This window comes from Delphinapterus leucas, chromosome 3 (assembly GCF_059928025.1).
Source record: "Delphinapterus leucas isolate spDelLeu-1000000601 "Yukka" chromosome 3, BTC_Dleu_Yukka2, whole genome shotgun sequence".
Classification (NCBI taxonomy): domain Eukaryota; kingdom Metazoa; phylum Chordata; class Mammalia; order Artiodactyla; family Monodontidae; genus Delphinapterus; species Delphinapterus leucas.
Window position 1 is genome coordinate 52,322,289 of NC_143131.1, and position 16,987 is coordinate 52,339,275.

Consider the following 16,987-nt stretch of genomic DNA (forward strand, 5'->3'; position numbering starts at 1 on the left):
TGTGCGGGCCTCTCACCACTGTGGCCTCTCCTGTTGTGGAGCACAGGCTCTGGATGCACAGGCTCAGTGGCCATGGCCCATGGGCCCAGCCGCTCCATGGCATGTGGGATCCTCCCAGACCGGGGCACGAACCCATGTCCCCTGCATTGGCAGGCGGACTCTCAACCACTGCACCACCAGGGAAGCCCTAATTTCATTATTTTACATGTAGCTGTCCTGTTTTCCCAGCACCACTTATTGAATAGGCTGTCTTTTCTCCACTGTATATACTTTGCCTGCTTTATCAAAGATAAGGTGACCATAGGTGTGTGGTTTCATCTCTGGGCTTTCTATCCGTTCCATTGATCTATATTTCTCTTTTTGTGCCAGTATCATACTGTCTTGATTACTGTAGCTTTATAGTATAGTCTGAAGTCATGGAGCCTTATTCCTCCAGCTCTGTGTTTCGTTCTCAAGATTGCTTTGGCTATTCAGGGGTCTTTTGTGTTTCCATACAAATTCTGAAATTTTTTTTTCTAGTTCTGTGAAAAATGCCAGTGTTAGTTTGTTAGGGATTGCATTAAATCTGTAGATTGCTTTGAGTAGTATAGTCATTTTCACAATGTTAATTCTTCCAATCCAAGAACATGGTATATCTCTCCATCTATTGGTATCATCTTTAATTTCTTTAATCAGTGTCTTATAATTTTCTGCATACAGGTCTTTTGTCTCCTTAGGTAGGTTTATTCCTAGATATTTTATTCTTTTTGTTGCAATGGTAAATGGGAGTGTTTCCTTAATTTCACTTTCAGATGTTTCACCATTAGTGTATAGGAATGCAAGAGATTTCTGTGCATTAATTTTGTATCCTGCTACTTTACCAAATTCATTGATTAGCTCTAGTAGTTTTCTGGTAGCATCTTTCGGATTCTCTATGTATAGTATCATGTCATCTGAAAACAGTGACAGCTTTACTTCTTCTTTTCCAATTTGGATTCGTTTTATTTCTTATTCTTCTCTGATTGCTGTGGCTAAAACTTCCAAAAGTATGTTGAATAATAGTGGTGAGAGTGGACAACCTTGTCTTGTTCCTGATCTTAGTGGAAATGCTTTCAGTTTTTCACCATTGAGGATGATGTTGTCTGTGGGTTTGTCATATATGGCCTTTATTATGTTGAGGAAAGTTCCCTCTATGCCTACTTTCTGCAGGGTTTTTATCATAAATGGGTGTTGAATTTTGTCAAAAGCTTTCTCTGCATCTATTGAGATGATCATATGGTTTTTCTCCTTCAATTTGTTAATATGGTATATCACGTTGATTGATTTGCATATATTGAAGAATCCTTGCATTTCTGGGAAAAACCCCACTTGATCATAGTGTATGATCCTTTTAATGTGCTGTTGGATTCTGTTTGCTAGTATTTTGTTGAGGATTTTTGCATCTGTGTTCATCAGTGATACTGGACTGTAGTTTTCTTGCTTTGTGACATCTTTGTCTGCTTTTGATATCAGGGTGATGGTGGCCTCGTAGAATGAGTTTGGGAGTGTTCCTCCCTCTGCTATATTTTGGAAGAGTTTGAGAAGGGTAGGTGTTAGCTCTTCTCTAAATGTTTGATAGAATTTGCCTGTGAAGCCATCTGGTCCTGTGCTTTTGTTTGTTGGAAGATTTTAATCACAGTTTCAGTTTCAGGGCTTCTGATTAGTCTGATTATATTTTCTATTTCTTCCTGGTTCAGTCTCGGATGGTTGTGCATTTCTAAGAATTTGTCCATTTCTTCCAGGTTGTCCATTTTATTGGCATATAGTTGCTTGTAGTAAACTCTCATGATCCTTTGTATTACTGCAGTGTCAGTTGTTACTTTTCCTTTTTTATTTCTAATTCTATTGATTTGAGTCTTCTCCCTTTTTTTCTTGATAAGTCTGGCTAATGGTTTACCAATTTTGTTTATCTTCTCAAAGAACCAGCTTTTAGTTTTATTGCTCTTTGCTATCGTTTCCTTCATTTCTTTTTCATTTATTTCTGATCTGATCTTTATGATTTCTTCCCTTCTGCTAACTTGGGGGTTTTCTTGTTCTTCTTTCTCCTCTTGTGTTAGGTGTAAGGGTAGGTTGTTTATTTGATATGTTTCTTGTTTCTTGAGTTAGGATTTTATTGCTATAAACTTCCTTCTTAGAACTGCTTTTGCTGCATCCCATAGGTTTTGGGTCGTTTTGTTTTCATTGTCATTTGTTTCTAGGTATTTTTTGATTTCCTTTTTGATTTCTTCAGTGATCTCTTGGTTATTAATTAGTGTGTTGTTTAGCATCCATGTGTTTGTATTTCTTACAGATTTTTTCTGTATTTCATATCTAGTCTTAGAGTGTTGTAGTCAGAACAGATACTTGATACAATTTCAGTTTTCTTAAATTTACCAAGGCTTGATTTGTGACCCAGCATATTATCTATCCTGGAGAATATTCCATGAGCACTTGAGAAGAATGTGTATTCTGTTGTTTTTGGATGCAGTGTCCTATAAATATCAATTAAATCCATCTTGTTTAATGTATCATTTAAAACTTGTGTTTCCTTATTTATTTTCATTTTGGACGATCTGTCCATTGGTGAAAGTGGGGTGTTAAAGTCCTCTACTATGATTGTGTTACTGTTGATTTCCCCTTTTATGACTGTTAGTATTTGCCTTATATATTGAGGTGCTCCTGTGTTCGGTGCATATATATTTACAATTGTTATATCTTCTTCTTGGATTGATCCCTTTATTATTATGTAGTGTCCTTGTTTGTCTGTTGTAATAGTCTTTGTTTTAAAATCTATTTTGTCTGATTTGAGAATTGCTACTCCATCTTTCTTTTGATTTCCATTTGCATGGAATATCTTGTTCCATCCCCTCACTTTCACTCTGTATGTGTCCCTAGGTCTGAAGTGGGTCTCTTGTAGACAGCATATTTACGGGTCTTGTTTTTGTATCCATTCAGCCAGTCTTTGTCTTTTGGTTGGAGCATTTAATCCATTTACATTTAAAGTAATTATCGATATGTATGTTCCTATTACCACTTTCTTAATTGTTTGGGGTTTATTATTGTAGGTCTTTTCCTTCTCTTGTGTTTCCTGCCTGGACAAGTTCCTGTAGCATTAGTTGTAAAGTTGATTTGGTGGTGCTGAATTCTCTTAGCTTTTGCTTGTTTGTAAAGCTTTTAATTTCTCCATCAAATCTGAATGAGATCCTGCTGGGTAGAGTAATCTCGGTTGTAGGTTTTTCTCCTTCATCACTTTAAATATGTTCTGCCACTCCCTTCTGACTTGGACAGTTTCTGCTGAAATATCAGCTGTTAACCTTATGAGGATTCCCTTATGTGTTATTTGATGTTTTTCCCTTGTTGCTTTTAGTATTCTTTTTATTTAATTTTTGATAGTTTGATTAATATGTGTCTTGGTATGTTTCTCCTTGGATTTATCCTGTATGGGACTCTCTGTGCTTCCTGGACTTGATTAACTCTTTGCTTTCCCATGTTAGGGAACTTTTCAACTATAGTCTCTTCAAATTTTTTCTCAGTCTTTTTCTTTTTCTCTTCTTCTTCTGTGACCCCTATACTTTGAATGTTGGTGCATTTAATGTTGTCCCAGAGGTCTGTGAGGCTGTCCTCAATTCTTTTCATTCTTTTTTCTTTATGCTGCTCTGCAGTAGTTATTTCCACTATTTTATCTTCCAGGTCACCTATCCGTTCCTCTGCCTCAGTTATTCTGCTGTTGATCCCTTCTAGAGAATTTTTGATTTCATTTACTGTGTTGTTCATCATTGTTTGTTTGCTTTTAGTTCTTCTAGGTCCTTGTTAAACGTTTCTTTTATTTTTTCCATTCTGTTTCCAAGATTTTCGATCATCTTTAGTATCATTATTCTGAATTCTTTTATAGGTAAACTGCCTATTTCCTCTTAATTTGTTAGGTCTGGTTGGTTTTTGCCTTGTTCCTTCATCCACTGTGTGTTTCTCTGTCTTCTCATTTTGCTTAACTTACTGTGTTTGGGGTCTCCTTTTCGCAGGCTGCAGGTTCATTGTTTCCGGTGATTTTGGTGTCTGCCCCCAGTGGCTAAGGTTGGTTCAGTGGGTTGTGTCGGCTTCCTGGTAGAGGGAACAAGTGCCTGTTTTCTGGTGGATGGGGCTCGATCTTTTCTTTCTGGTGGGCAGGTCCATGTCTGGTGGTGTGTTTTGGGGTGTCTGTAGCCTTATTATGATTTTAGGCAGCCTCTGTACTAATTGTTGAGGTTGTGTTCGTGTCTTGCTAGTTGTTTGGCATAGAGTGTCCCGCACTGTAGCTTGCTAGTCATTGAGTGGAGCTGGGTCTTTGCGATAAGATGGAGATCTCTGGAAGATTTTCGTCATTTGATATTACGTGGAGCTGGGAGGTCTCTTGTGGACTAGTGTCCTGAATTTGGCTCTCCCACCTCAGTGGCATAGCCATGATACCTGGCTGGAGCACCAAGAGCCTGTCCTCCACACGGCTCAGAATAAAATGGAGAAAAAAAAATAGAATGAAAGAAAAAGAAGGTAAAATAAAACAAAATAAAGTTATTAAAATTTAAAAATTATTGAGGAAAAAAAATTTTTTAAGTAATAAAAAAATAAAAAATGGAGAGACAGAACCCTAGGACAAATGGTAAAAGCAAAGCTGTACAGACAGAATCACACACAGAGGCATACACATACTCACAAAAAGAGAAAAAGGGAAAAAATATATATATATTGTTGCTCCCAAAGTCCACATCCTCAAATTGGGATGATTTGTTGTCTATTCAGATATTCCACAGTTGCAGGGTACATCAAGTTGATTGTGGAGATTAATCTGCTGCTCCTGAGGCTTCTGGGAGAAATTTCCCTTTCTCTTCTTTGTTCGCAGGGCTCCAGGGGTTCAGCTGTGGATTTGGACCCACCTCTGTGTGTAGGTCGCCTGAGGGCATCTGTTCTTCACTCAGACAGGATGGGGTTAAGGGAGCAGCTGATTTGGGGGCTCAGGCTCACTCAGGCCGGAGAGAGGGAGGGGTACAGATGCGGGGAGAGCCTGTGGTCAGCAGAGGCTGACGTGACGTTTCACCAGCCTGAGGCGTGCCGTGCGTTCTCCCGGGGAAGTTGTCCCTGGATCACGGGACCCTGGCAGTGGCGGGCTGCATAGGCTCCTGGGATGTATGGATAGTGACCTGTGTTTGCACACAGGCTTCTTGGTGGCGGCAGCAGCAGCCTTAGCGTCTCATGCCTGTCTCTGGGGTCTGTGCTGTTAGCCGCGGCTCGCGCCCATCTCTGGAGCTCCTTTAAGTGGCACTCTTAGTCCCCTCTCCTCATGCACCAGGAAACAAAGAGGCAAGTAAAAGTCTCTTGTCTCTTCGGCAGCTCCAGACTTTTCCCTGGACTCCCTCCCTGCTAGCCGTGGCGCACTAGCCCCCTTCAGGCTGTGTTCACGCCGCCAACCCCAGTCCTCTCCCTGGGATCCAACCGAAGCCCGAGCCTCAGCTCTCAGCCCCGACCCATCCTGGTGGGTAAGCAGAGAAGCCTCTTAGGCTGGTGAGTGCCGGTTGGCACTGATCCTCTGTGCGGGACTCTCTCCGCTTTGCCCTCCGCACCCCTGTGGCTGCGCTCTCCTCCATGGCTCCGAAGCTTCCCCCCTCCGCCCCCTGTCTCCACCAGTGAAGGGGCTTCCTAGTGTGTGGAATCCTCTCCTCCTTCACAGCTCCCTTCCACTGGTGCAGGTCCCGTCCCTATTCTATTGTCTCTTGTTTTTTCTTTTTTTTTTTTGCCCTACCCAGGTACATGGGGAGTTCCTTGCCTTTTGGGAGGTCTGAGGTCTTCTGCCAGCGTTCAGTAGGTGTTCTGTAGGAGTTGTTCCACATGTAGATGTATTTCTGATGTATTTTGGGGAGGAAGGTGATCTCTGCGTCTTACTCTTCTGCCATCTTGAAGCTCCTCCCCACAAATTTTGTGTTTTTGATGTCATATTTTATATCCTCATGTTTATTCCTTCACTGTTTATTGTAGTTACTTTTATAATTTTTTGCGTTTTAATCTTCATACTAGCTTGTTTAAGTGGTTGATCCGTAGCCTTTACTATATATTTGCATTTACTAGTCAGATTTTTTCCTTTTCTATAGACTTTTACTTCTCATTTTATCCTTTTATTTTCCTCTTAGATAACAATCTTTAAACATATCTTTTAGGGTATATTTAGTATTGATGAGCTTTTAATTTTTGTTTGTCTAAAAAGCCCTTTATCTTTCAATTCAAAATGGTAATCTTGCTTGGTAGAGTATCCCTAGGTTGCAGGTTTTTCCTTTTCAGCACTTTGAATATATCATGCCACTTCCTTCTGATCTGTAAAATTTCTTCAGAAAAATCAGCCTATAGCTTTATGTGGATTTCATTTATATGACCGTTTTTCTTTTGTTGCCTTTATAATTTTAATTTTCAATTTTATCCTTTTAAATATGGTATATCTTGCTTTGGGAGCCTCTGCACTTCTTGTACCTTGATATCTGTTTCCATCTTCAGGTTTGGGTAGTTTTCAGCTAAAATTTCATCAAATGCTTTTTTGACCCCCTTCTCTTTCTTCTCCTCTGGGACCCATATAATGCAGACATTGGTATGCTTGATATTGTTGCATATGTCCCTTAAACTGTTCTCATTTTTTAAATTTGTTTTTCCTTTTGCTGTTCTGATTTGGTGAATTCCATTATTCTATCTTCCAGATCACTTATTTTTTCTTTGTTTCACCTAGTCTGCTATTTGCTCCTTCTAGTGTGGTTTTCACTCCAGTTATTGTATTCTTCAGTTCTGATTGATTCTTTTTTATGTTTTCTAGTACCTTGTTAAAATACTCACAGTGTTCATCCTTTCTTTTCCCTAATGCAGTTAACATTCTTATTACTAATGCTTTGAACTGTTTATCTGGTAAATTATTTCTGTTTCATTAGTTGTTTTTTCAGGGGTTTTCTCTTGCTCTTTCATTTGAAACAGATTCCTCTGTCTTCTCATTTTGCTTAACTGTCTCTTTCTCTATGAAATTTGGTGAAACAGTTTCCTATTCCAGTCTTGAAGGGGTGTCCTTGTGTGGGAGCTTCCCTACACAATCTGTGTGTGCCCAGTGGCTTTGGTGGGAGAGCTGGATCTGACATGAACACAGGTCACATCTTCTCCCAGGGCGAGCTGGCAGCTGTCACCTTAGTAGGAGGTTCGGCTGGAGATGCAGGAGCTAGAGCCAGAGCCAGGTGTGAGCAGAAGCCCTGAGAGTCAGGTTTGAGCTGGTTCTGTTCACTTTAAGTGTATGCTCTCCTCCCTCCCAGCTCTGGGACCCTTGGCCCAGAGGGGAGCAGTGCTAGAGCTAGAGGGGTGGAGTGGGCACTCAGTGTAGGTTGGGCCATGGGTTGTGCCGGTCCCAGCCCTATTCAGTGTTTTCTAGTGCAGTTAATACCCTGTCTCCCTGAATGCCAGTAAAGATCACCATCTCCTGGTTCAGTTGCTGTTCCAAGTTGAGCCAGCTCCATTACTCACAACTGCACTCTCCTCTCTGTTGCTGCATCCCTTGCCCTAGTGTCAAGCTGTGCCATGGAGCAAGAGGGGCTGGGATGGGCCCTCTGTGTGGGTCAGGCCGTGGGCTGTTGTGGTGCCAGGACCAGAGTTCCAGACCACTCCCCATGTACTGCCTCGGCAAGTGCCAGTGATGGCTACCTTTACCCTGTTCAGATGCCATGCTGGGTCTGGGCTGGCTCTGACCCTCACAACTGCACACTTACCTTGGTTGCTGCAGCCTTTACCCTAGTGTGGACTGTGCCATGGAGCAAGCAGGGCCAGAGCAGGTGCTCAGCTCAGTCTGGGGCATGTGCCAGGGTGGGTGTGGGTAACTAGCCAGAGTTCTGGGCAGTTTCAGTTTGCTTCCTCTACTTTGTTTCAGGAGTAAGCAAGTGTGTGCTCACTCTGTGAGAAGGGAGCCCAGGTTTCTTACAGCCCTCCTGTGAGTCCCACTGGTTTTCAAACCAGCTAAAGGGATTTATCTTCCTGGAGTCAGACCCCGAGGCTGGTGTGCCCAATATAGGCTTGAACCACTCACTCCCCAGGGAATATCTCTGATCCCATGTAATCTAGCTCCTCTTTTCTGTTCCCTCCCAGAGGTGCAGGACCTGACCTGACCACTTCTTTTCCCTTTCTACCCAGTTCTGTGTAGATCTTTCTTACAGCCATGTTTGTACGAGAATCTTTCTGCCAGTCTTCAGTTTGTTTTCAGTAAGAATTGCTCCACATGTAGATGTATTTTTGATTTGTTTGTGGTGGAGGTGAGCTCCGTGTCCTCCTACTCTGCCATCCTGATGTCCCCTCAGATTTAAATTTTCTAATGCTTTAGCACAGTTTGTACACAGTGGATGATCAGGAATTTTTTTTAAACAAGGTTTTTTTAAAAATTTTAGAGTAGTTTTAGGTTTATAGAAAAGTTGTGAAGGTAGTATAGAGAGTTTCCATATGTCCTACACTGTTTTCCCTATTATTTATATTTTATGTTAGTATTTTACATTTGTCACAATTAATGAATCAATATTGATAAATTACTATCATTTAAACTTCATACTTTAATCAGATTTCCTTAGTTTTTACCTAATATTCTTTTTCTGTTCCAGGATACCATCCAGGGTACCATATTTCATTATATTTAGTTGTCATGTGTCATTAGGCTCCTCTTGGCTTTGACAGTTTCTCAGACTTTCCCTGTTTTTGATGACCTTGACATCTTTGAGGTTACCTAGTTAGGTATGTTGTAGAATGTCCCTCAATTAAGGTTGTTTGATCCTTTTCTCATTATTAGACTGGGGTTATGAGTTGTCTCATGGGTTCCCACGTCCTACCCCCGTGTTTGATGATTTACTAAGAGGACTCAGCCTATAGTTGTAGTCATAACTATGTTTTATTTCAGTATAAGGATACAAACCACAAAGGGAAAATGTGCATGAGGCAAAGTCTAGAAGAAACCAAGTGCAAACTTTGAGGAGTCCTCTCCCCATTGAGTTATATAGAATGAACTTAATTCTTCCATCAACTAGTTATAACAACATGTGTGCAATGTTGTGTACCAGGGAAGCTTATTATAGACTCAGTGCCCAGGGTTTTTATTGGGGGTTGGTCGTGTAGACATCTGCTGCCTGGCACATACCAAATTCCAGACTCCAGAAAGAAAGCAGATGTTCAACATAAAGCATATTGTTTGTGCAAATATTTTAGGAACAGTGAGCCATTGTTATCAATTAGGATGATAGGAGCTCTCCAGAAATTCAGGTTCTCAGGTGCCTGCCAAGGGCCAGCCTTTTAAGAACTGATAGGCCTCTACATTAACTCTTTTCTGTACCTTGGTTTTTGGGAGGAAGACCACAGAATTGAAATGCCATTTTCATCACATTACACATCATTTCAAGGATATATACTATCAACATGACTTATTACTATTAATGTTAACTCAGGAATGTTTTGAAACAGGGAAAAATAATAATTATCATACTTATATATTCCTTATGTACTAGTTTCCTATTATTGCTACCACAAATTACCACAAACATAGTAGTTTAAAGCAATATTGTTTTATCATCTTATTTTTCTAGAGGTCACAATCTGAAAATGGGTGTTGTAGGGCTAAAAATCAAGGTGTTGGCAGGGCTGCATTCTTTCAGGAGGCTCTAGGGTAGAATCTGTTCCTTACTTTTTCCAGCTTCTAGGGTCTGTCCACATTCCTTGGCTTGTGGCCTCCTTCCATTAATGACATCACTGTAACATCTGCTTCCTTTGTCACATTTTTTCTTTGATGTATTTAAGGGCCCTTGTGATTTTATTAGGCCCACTTAGATAATCCAGAGTAATCTTCCCATTTTAAGTTGCTTAACTTAATCACAACTGTCAAGTCCCTTTGACATGTAAGGTAACATAAATTCCATGAATTAGAACATGGACATCTTTGGGGAGTCATTAATCTGCCTACCCCATCTTACTATATGCTGGGTGGTTTTCTGATTTATTTACTTCATTTAATCCTACACCATTTTATGAGGTAAGTTCTATTATGGTCACCATTTTATGGATGGAGAAACTGAGGATCAGAGAGGTTAAATAACTATACTAGGCCCACAAATCTAGTATGTGGCAAATCTAGATCCCAAAGTTTATGCTCTTAATCATAATACCGTGGCCTCTCAAGAAGGGATTTTTTTCTCACATATTTTATCATTCTTTGATGATTAGCAAAACATTTTATTATTGTATACCTTTATTCTTCATTCATTCTCTTCTTCATCTGACTAATGCCCTTGGATAACTTACTCATAGAAACTATGCTAAGTATTGAGGATACAACAATGAATGAAATATGATCCCTCCCTCAGGGACCTTTGACTGAATGGGGAAGACATCTGTGAACATCAGTGATCCTTTTCTTATGTTTTTGCAGAAATGCCATATCATAGTGAATTTTGGCCAACAGTTTACTTAATCCAAGATTTCTTTGGCCAAGACCTTGAGATGCAACTGAGAATCCTAGAGCAGTCACAAAGAAGCTTGATTGGGAGAGGGTAGCAAGATTGCGCAGAAGTGGGAAGATTGATAACAGAGAAAAAAGGAGAAATGGTCAGCTGATGAAGAATTTTGATGTAGTAGTCAGAAACTTATATTTGATTCTGAGGATGCTATGTAGCTGCTGGAGAGTACTGTGTAGCTCCACACTGAGTCCACAGTAGTAGCTCAGTAAATGGTTGCTGAGGGGATGAATTGAACATATGAATGATGTATCCATTGCTTCAGACCTGGAAAATGCTTTAAGTGTGGAGGCTAACAGTGGTTCCTAACCCAGGATGCAAGTTGGAATCCTCTCAGGAGGTTTTAAAATTGGCAGTGCCTTCTCTATCAGATTATGTCTTGGTTGGTCTAGACTGGGCATCATTACATACGTTTGTGTATTTTAAAGTATATATATACTTTCAAGTAATTCCAATGTAGCCAGGGTTGAGAACTATTGGAAAGAAGAGCTGTCAACAGAAAGGACTTAACAGTTGTTTAGAAGTGATTTGATACGGTCCTTGACAAAGCATTTATTAACAAGAGCAAAGAGAATTTATTCCGATGGATGTTCCAGAGGAAGGGCAACTGGCTAGAATTAGGCTGAGATGAAGAACCATACTGGAGAAGACAAGATATTTTGATCTTATATTTTCTAGCACCTCATCTAGCTCCTTACATGTAGTAAAACACAGTATAAATACTTATGTCTAAGTAACATTTAGTATATCCAGGTAGCTTTTCTTAGCCTGGTATTAAAAGAATGAGAATTTTGGTTAGGAGCAAGGGGGAGGGAGGGAATTGTTTGGAAAAGTTATGGTAATGATAGCAGCAGTTAACATTTATTGAGCTTTTCAGTATGTTAGGTACAGTACAGGATGCTTTATTTGTATCACCTGATTTCCATGAGCTATTAGGTTGTGGATTATGGGGAATCGCTAAGGGGGCAGGCTTTGGAAAACTAGGGAGGAGCATGAAGACACTGGCTTCTTCAGGCACTAGGGGGAAAAGGCAGTTGGAAAGTAGAAGAGCAAATATGCATCCTTTCCTTTCCCAAATTTCATGTAAGGCCAACTTTGTGTAAGGAAAGGAGAAAACATTATTATAATCAGTAAGCTAGTCCCAAAGTGACACGTACAGAAAATTGGAGCTTATCACATAGGACTGAGCTTAGTCTAGCTGTGTTTGATGAGTAGAACCAGGCTCTGCCTTCAGCTCTAGTGTGCACTGGGAAGACTGTGCCTGGTTTGCATTCTAAACCTTCGCGTTACATTTCATTTACATCAACCAAGGTATTCACTGCCCACCTGTTGTTCTCCCTCCTTGCTCCATTTCTGCCCTTACACATTTTAAAAATCATAGACAGCTGCTGGCAATGGATCCTTGTCCTGTTCAGACCTCCTTAAAACTTGTCAGTTGCTGAGATGTAAGTCTCACCTACTCTTCTCACAAATGGGAACCTCACAATATCAGCTTCCATGTGCCCAGAAACAGGGGAAGTAGCTGGAATACTCTCCCTGGCTCTGCATGACTAATTGTAATTGCTATCACTTCAGCTTTCTTTTACAAAGTAATATTTTGAAGCTAATTTTTCATTTTAGAAGCAATATAACAGTGTTAGAGAAAGTGTAGAAAACTGAAAAATACATTTACAAATCAATCGAGCAATTACCTGAGGCGGGTGGCGGATTTGATCTGGGGGACTATAAGGGAAATCCAACTCTCTTAGTTATGTTTTACTTCTTAAGTTGGGTGGTATCATCGCAGGTGTTTTCTTCTGTTTTGTCTGTCTTTACTATTTTATAATGCATTGAAAAATCGATTATATATCATACTCCCCTAATAATGCCATACCCTTTTTAGTCGCCATTTTTGCTGCAAAATCTTAGCTTATGCACCTTTGTTCTCCTTGTAAAGTTAGAGGCTCCAACAAATAATATAGGCATTTCCAGGTCTGAAGCATCATTCATATATTCAGATCATCCCCTCAGCAACCATTTTCTGTTACCTAAGAGGTTCACTTTTTATAATGCTTTTATAATACTCTATTAGAATAAAATTGAGTATTTAATAATCCATGAGAAAAACTTTCCACTAAAAAAATAACTATATATCTATGTTGCACTAGGATATGCTATTCAGCTCTAAAATTCTGTGTTTTTATGACCCTCGCTGGAGTATTACTTGTATAGGTGACATGGGTCATCTTGTTTTCCAACACCAGAGGGCGCCAAATTTCCTTGTGCAGCAAAATGATCAAAATTATTTCTTTCCATCAAAGAATTTCACATACTGGGGTAGAATATGGAATGGTACATTTTTAGTCTCTTGACAGATTAAAAAAGTAAGAGAATTTGTGCTTTGTGAGAAAGAGTTTACAAATCATGCTAAGACTGTCTCTTGTTGCCATCGGCTAGGAATCTGTCAGTGTTTTAATTCAGCTGCTTTTCAGGGGTATACTGTGTTTGTTAGAGGGAATAAAACAGCTACTCGGGAATAATGCTGGGATAAATTATTTTGAAGGAGCTATAGATGATCCATCTATTCTGGCTTTAAGTTTCAGGTGGCATGTGCAGTTTTTTGGAAATAGGCATGACCCCTAAATTCAGGATAAAATCAATGGCAAGGGTTGTGATACGGTATGGAGTAGGGTCCTGGCAGCGGGGGGTAAAATGATGTGAGACAGAAAATTGCAGTGAACCATTCACACCTTGATGTTTAATAGAGTTTGTTCACTTTCATTTGATAAGACATCCTTCCCCCATTCCTGAATAAAAGAATGTTTGGAACAAGGCCACACGAGCCAATGCTTCTTTTTACTAATTGTACTTTTTATGTTCAGTTTAACATTTAAAGATATTTTTATAGTGAATGTGTATGTTAAATTATTTCTAGTCATTAGACCTTTTTTCCCCCTTTTATCTCCAGCCACAACAATTGATTATCTATTTTGATTTTCCAATCACTAGCAAATACAAATGAGCATCTTCTATAAAGCAGCAGCATAATCCTGTAGGGAAAATACCAAGCAGTTATTTTAAGGAAATCTAGGTGCTAGCTCCCTCTATGTACTTAGGTAGTATGTTATAAATTACCATATATTTAGTCACTTAATACAACAGAAATATATTATAGTTCTGGAGATCAGAAGTGTTAAATGGGTCTCACTGGGCTAAAATCAAGTTGTTGTCAGGGCTGCATTCCTTTCTGGAGGCTCTAGGGGAAAATTTACTTTCTTGCCTTTTATAGATTCTAGAGTCTGTCTTTGGTTGGCTCATGGCAACCTTCCATCTTCAAAGTCAGCAATGGCTAGTCAACTCTTTATTATATGCTATCTCTCTGGCTCTGACTCTTCTGTCTTCCTTCATCCCGTTTAAAAACCCTTGTGGATGGATCCCTGAACAACGATGGTGGAGTAGAAGGACGTGCTCTCACTCCCTCTTGTGAGAACACCACAATCACAACTAGCTGCTGGACAATCATCGACAGGAAGACACTGGAACTCACCAAAAAATGTACCCCACATCCAAAGACAAAGGAGAAGCCACAGTGAGACAGTAGGAGGGGTGCAATCACAGTAAAATCAAATCCCATAACTGCTGGGTGGGTGACTCACAGACTGGCGAACACTTATACCACAGAAATTCACCCACTGGATGGAAGGTTCTGAGCCCCACGTCAGGCTTCCCAACCTGGAGATCTGGCAACAGAAGGAGGAATTCCTAGAGAATCAGACTTTGAAGCGTAGTGGGATTTGATTGCAGGACTTCGACAGAACTGGGGAAACAGAGACTGCACTCTTGGAGGGCAAACACAAAGTAGTGTGGGCATCGGGACCCAGGGGAAGGAGCAGTGACTGCAGGGGAGACTGAACCAGGCCTACCTGCTAGTGTTGGAGGGTATCCTGCAGAGGCAGGGGGTGGCAGTGGCTCACCGTGGGAACAAGGACACTGGCAGCAGAAGTTCTGGGAAGTACTCCTTGGTGTGAGCCCTCCCAGAGTCTTCCATTAACCCCACCAAAGAGCCCAGGTAGGCCCCAGTGTTGGGTTGCCTCAGGCCACACAACCAACAGGGAGGGAACCCAGCCCCACCCATCAGCAGTCAAGCAGATTAAAGTTTTACTGAGCTCTGCCCACCAGAGCAACGGTCAGCTCTACCCACCACTAGCCCCTCCCATCAGGAAACTTACACAAGTGTCTTAGATAGCCTCATCCACTAAAGGGCAGACAGCAGAAGCAAGAAGAACTACAGCCCTGCAGCCTGTGGAACAAAAACCACATTCACAGAGAGATAGACAAGGTGAAAAGGCAGAGGGCTGTGTACCAGATGAAGGAAAAAGATAAAACCCCAGAAAAACAATTAAATGAAGTAGAGATAGGCAAACTTCCAGAAAAAGAATTCAGAATAATTATAGTGAAGATGATCCATGACATCGGAAAAAGAATGGAGGCAAAGATCCAGAAGATGCAAGAAATGTTTAACAAAGACCTAGAAAAATTAAAGAACAAACAAACAGGGATGAACAATACAATAACTGAAATGAAAACTATCCTAGAAGGAATCAATAGCAGAATAACTGAGGCAGAAGAATGGATAAGTGACCTGGAAGACAGAATGGTGGAATTCACTGCTGTGGAACAGAATAAAGAAAAGAGAATGAAAAGAAATGAAGAGAGCCTAAGAGACCTCTGGGACAACATTAAGTGCAACAACATTTGCATTATAGGGATCCCAGAAGGAGAAGAGAGAGAGAAAGGACCAGAGAAAGTATTTGAGGAGATTATAGTCGAAAAATACCCTAACATGCGAAAGGAAATAGCCACCCAAGTCCAGGAAGCACAGAGAGTCCCATACAGGATAAACCCAAGGAGAAACACACCAAGACACATATTAATCAAATTGGCAAAAATTAAAGACAAAGAAAAATTATTGAAAGCAGCAAGGGAAAAATGACAAATAACATACAAGGGAACTCCCATAAGGTTAACAGCTGATTTCTCAGCAGAAACTCTACAAGCCAGAAGGGAGTGGCATGATATATTTAAAGTGATGAAAGGGAAGAATCTACAACCAAGATTACTCTACCCAGCAGGATCTCATTCAGATTTGATAGAGAAATCAAGAGCTTTTACAGGCAAGCAAAAGCTAAGAGAATTCAGCACCACCAAACCATCTCTACAACAAATGTTAAAGGAACTTCTCTAATTGGGAAACACAAGAGAAGAAAAGGACCTACAAAAACAAACCCCAAACAATTAGGAAATGGTCATAGGAACATACATATCAATAATTACCTTAAACGTGAATGGATTAAATGCTCCAACCAAAAGACACAGGCTTGCTGAATGGATACAAAGACAAGACCCATATATATGCTGTCTACAAGAGACCCACTTTAGACCTAGGGACACATTCAGACTGAAAGTAAGGGGATGGAAAAAGATATTCCATGCAAATGGAAATCAAAAGAAAGCTGGAGTAGCAATACTCATATCAGTTAAAATAGACTTTAATATAAAAAATCGTACAAGAGACAAGGAAGGACACTACATAATGATCAAGGAATCAATCTGAGAAGAAGATATAACAGTTATAAATATATATGCACCCAACATAGGAGCACCCCAATACATAAGGCAACTGCTAACAGCTATAAAAGAGGAAATCGACAGTAACACAATAATAGTGGGGGAGTTTAACACCTCACTTACACCAATGGACAGATCATCTAAAATAAAAATAAATAAGGAAACAACATGACACAGTAGACCAGATAGATTTCATGGATATTCATAGGACATTCCATCCAAGAACAGCAGATTACACTTTCTTCTCAAGTGCACACAGAACATTCTCCAGGATAGATCTCGCCTCGAGTAACAAATCAAGCCTCAGTAAATTTAAGAAAATTGAAATCATATCAAGCATCTTTTCTGTCCACAATGCTATGAGATTAGAAATGAATTACAGGGAAAAAAACGTAAGAAAACACAAACACGGAGAGGCTAAACAATACGTTACTAAATAACCAAGAGATCACTGAAGAAATCAAAGAGGAAATCAAAAAATACCTAGAGACAAATGACAATGAAAACACGATGATCCAAAGCCTATGGGATGCAGCAAAAACAGTTCTAAGAGGGAAGTTTATAGCTATGCAAGCCTACCTTAAGAAACATCTTAAATAAACAATCTAACGTTACACCTAACGTAACTAGAGAAAGAAGAACAAACAAAACCCAAAGTTAGCAGAAGGAAAGAAGTCATAAAGACCAGAGCAGAAATAAATAGAAACAAAGAAAACAGTAGCAAGGATCAATAAAACTAAAAGGTCGTACTTTGAGAAGATAAACAAAATTGATAAACCATTAGCCAGACTTATCAAGAAAAAGAGGGAGAGGACTCAAATCAATAAAATTAGAAATGAAAAAGGAGAAGTTACAAC

At 40.0% G+C, this 16,987-nt stretch overlaps 1 protein-coding gene across 10 annotated transcripts in view; it reads left to right on the plus strand.

Moving 5' to 3' along the window:
- Positions 1 to 16,987, plus strand: part of RNF180 (ring finger protein 180) — a 298,759-nt gene that overhangs the window by 75,383 nt on the left and 206,389 nt on the right. For 2 of the 10 annotated variants that reach the window (XM_089908908.1, XM_089908907.1), the window contains one exon: positions 1 to 16,987. This exon is cut by the window's right edge and continues 20,585 nt beyond it. The exons of the other annotated variants lie outside the window; for them this stretch is intronic. In XM_089908908.1, coding sequence (XP_089765034.1) covers positions 1 to 345 — 345 coding nt within the window. In that variant the 3' untranslated portion in view covers positions 346 to 16,987. 10 annotated transcript variants of the gene reach the window in all.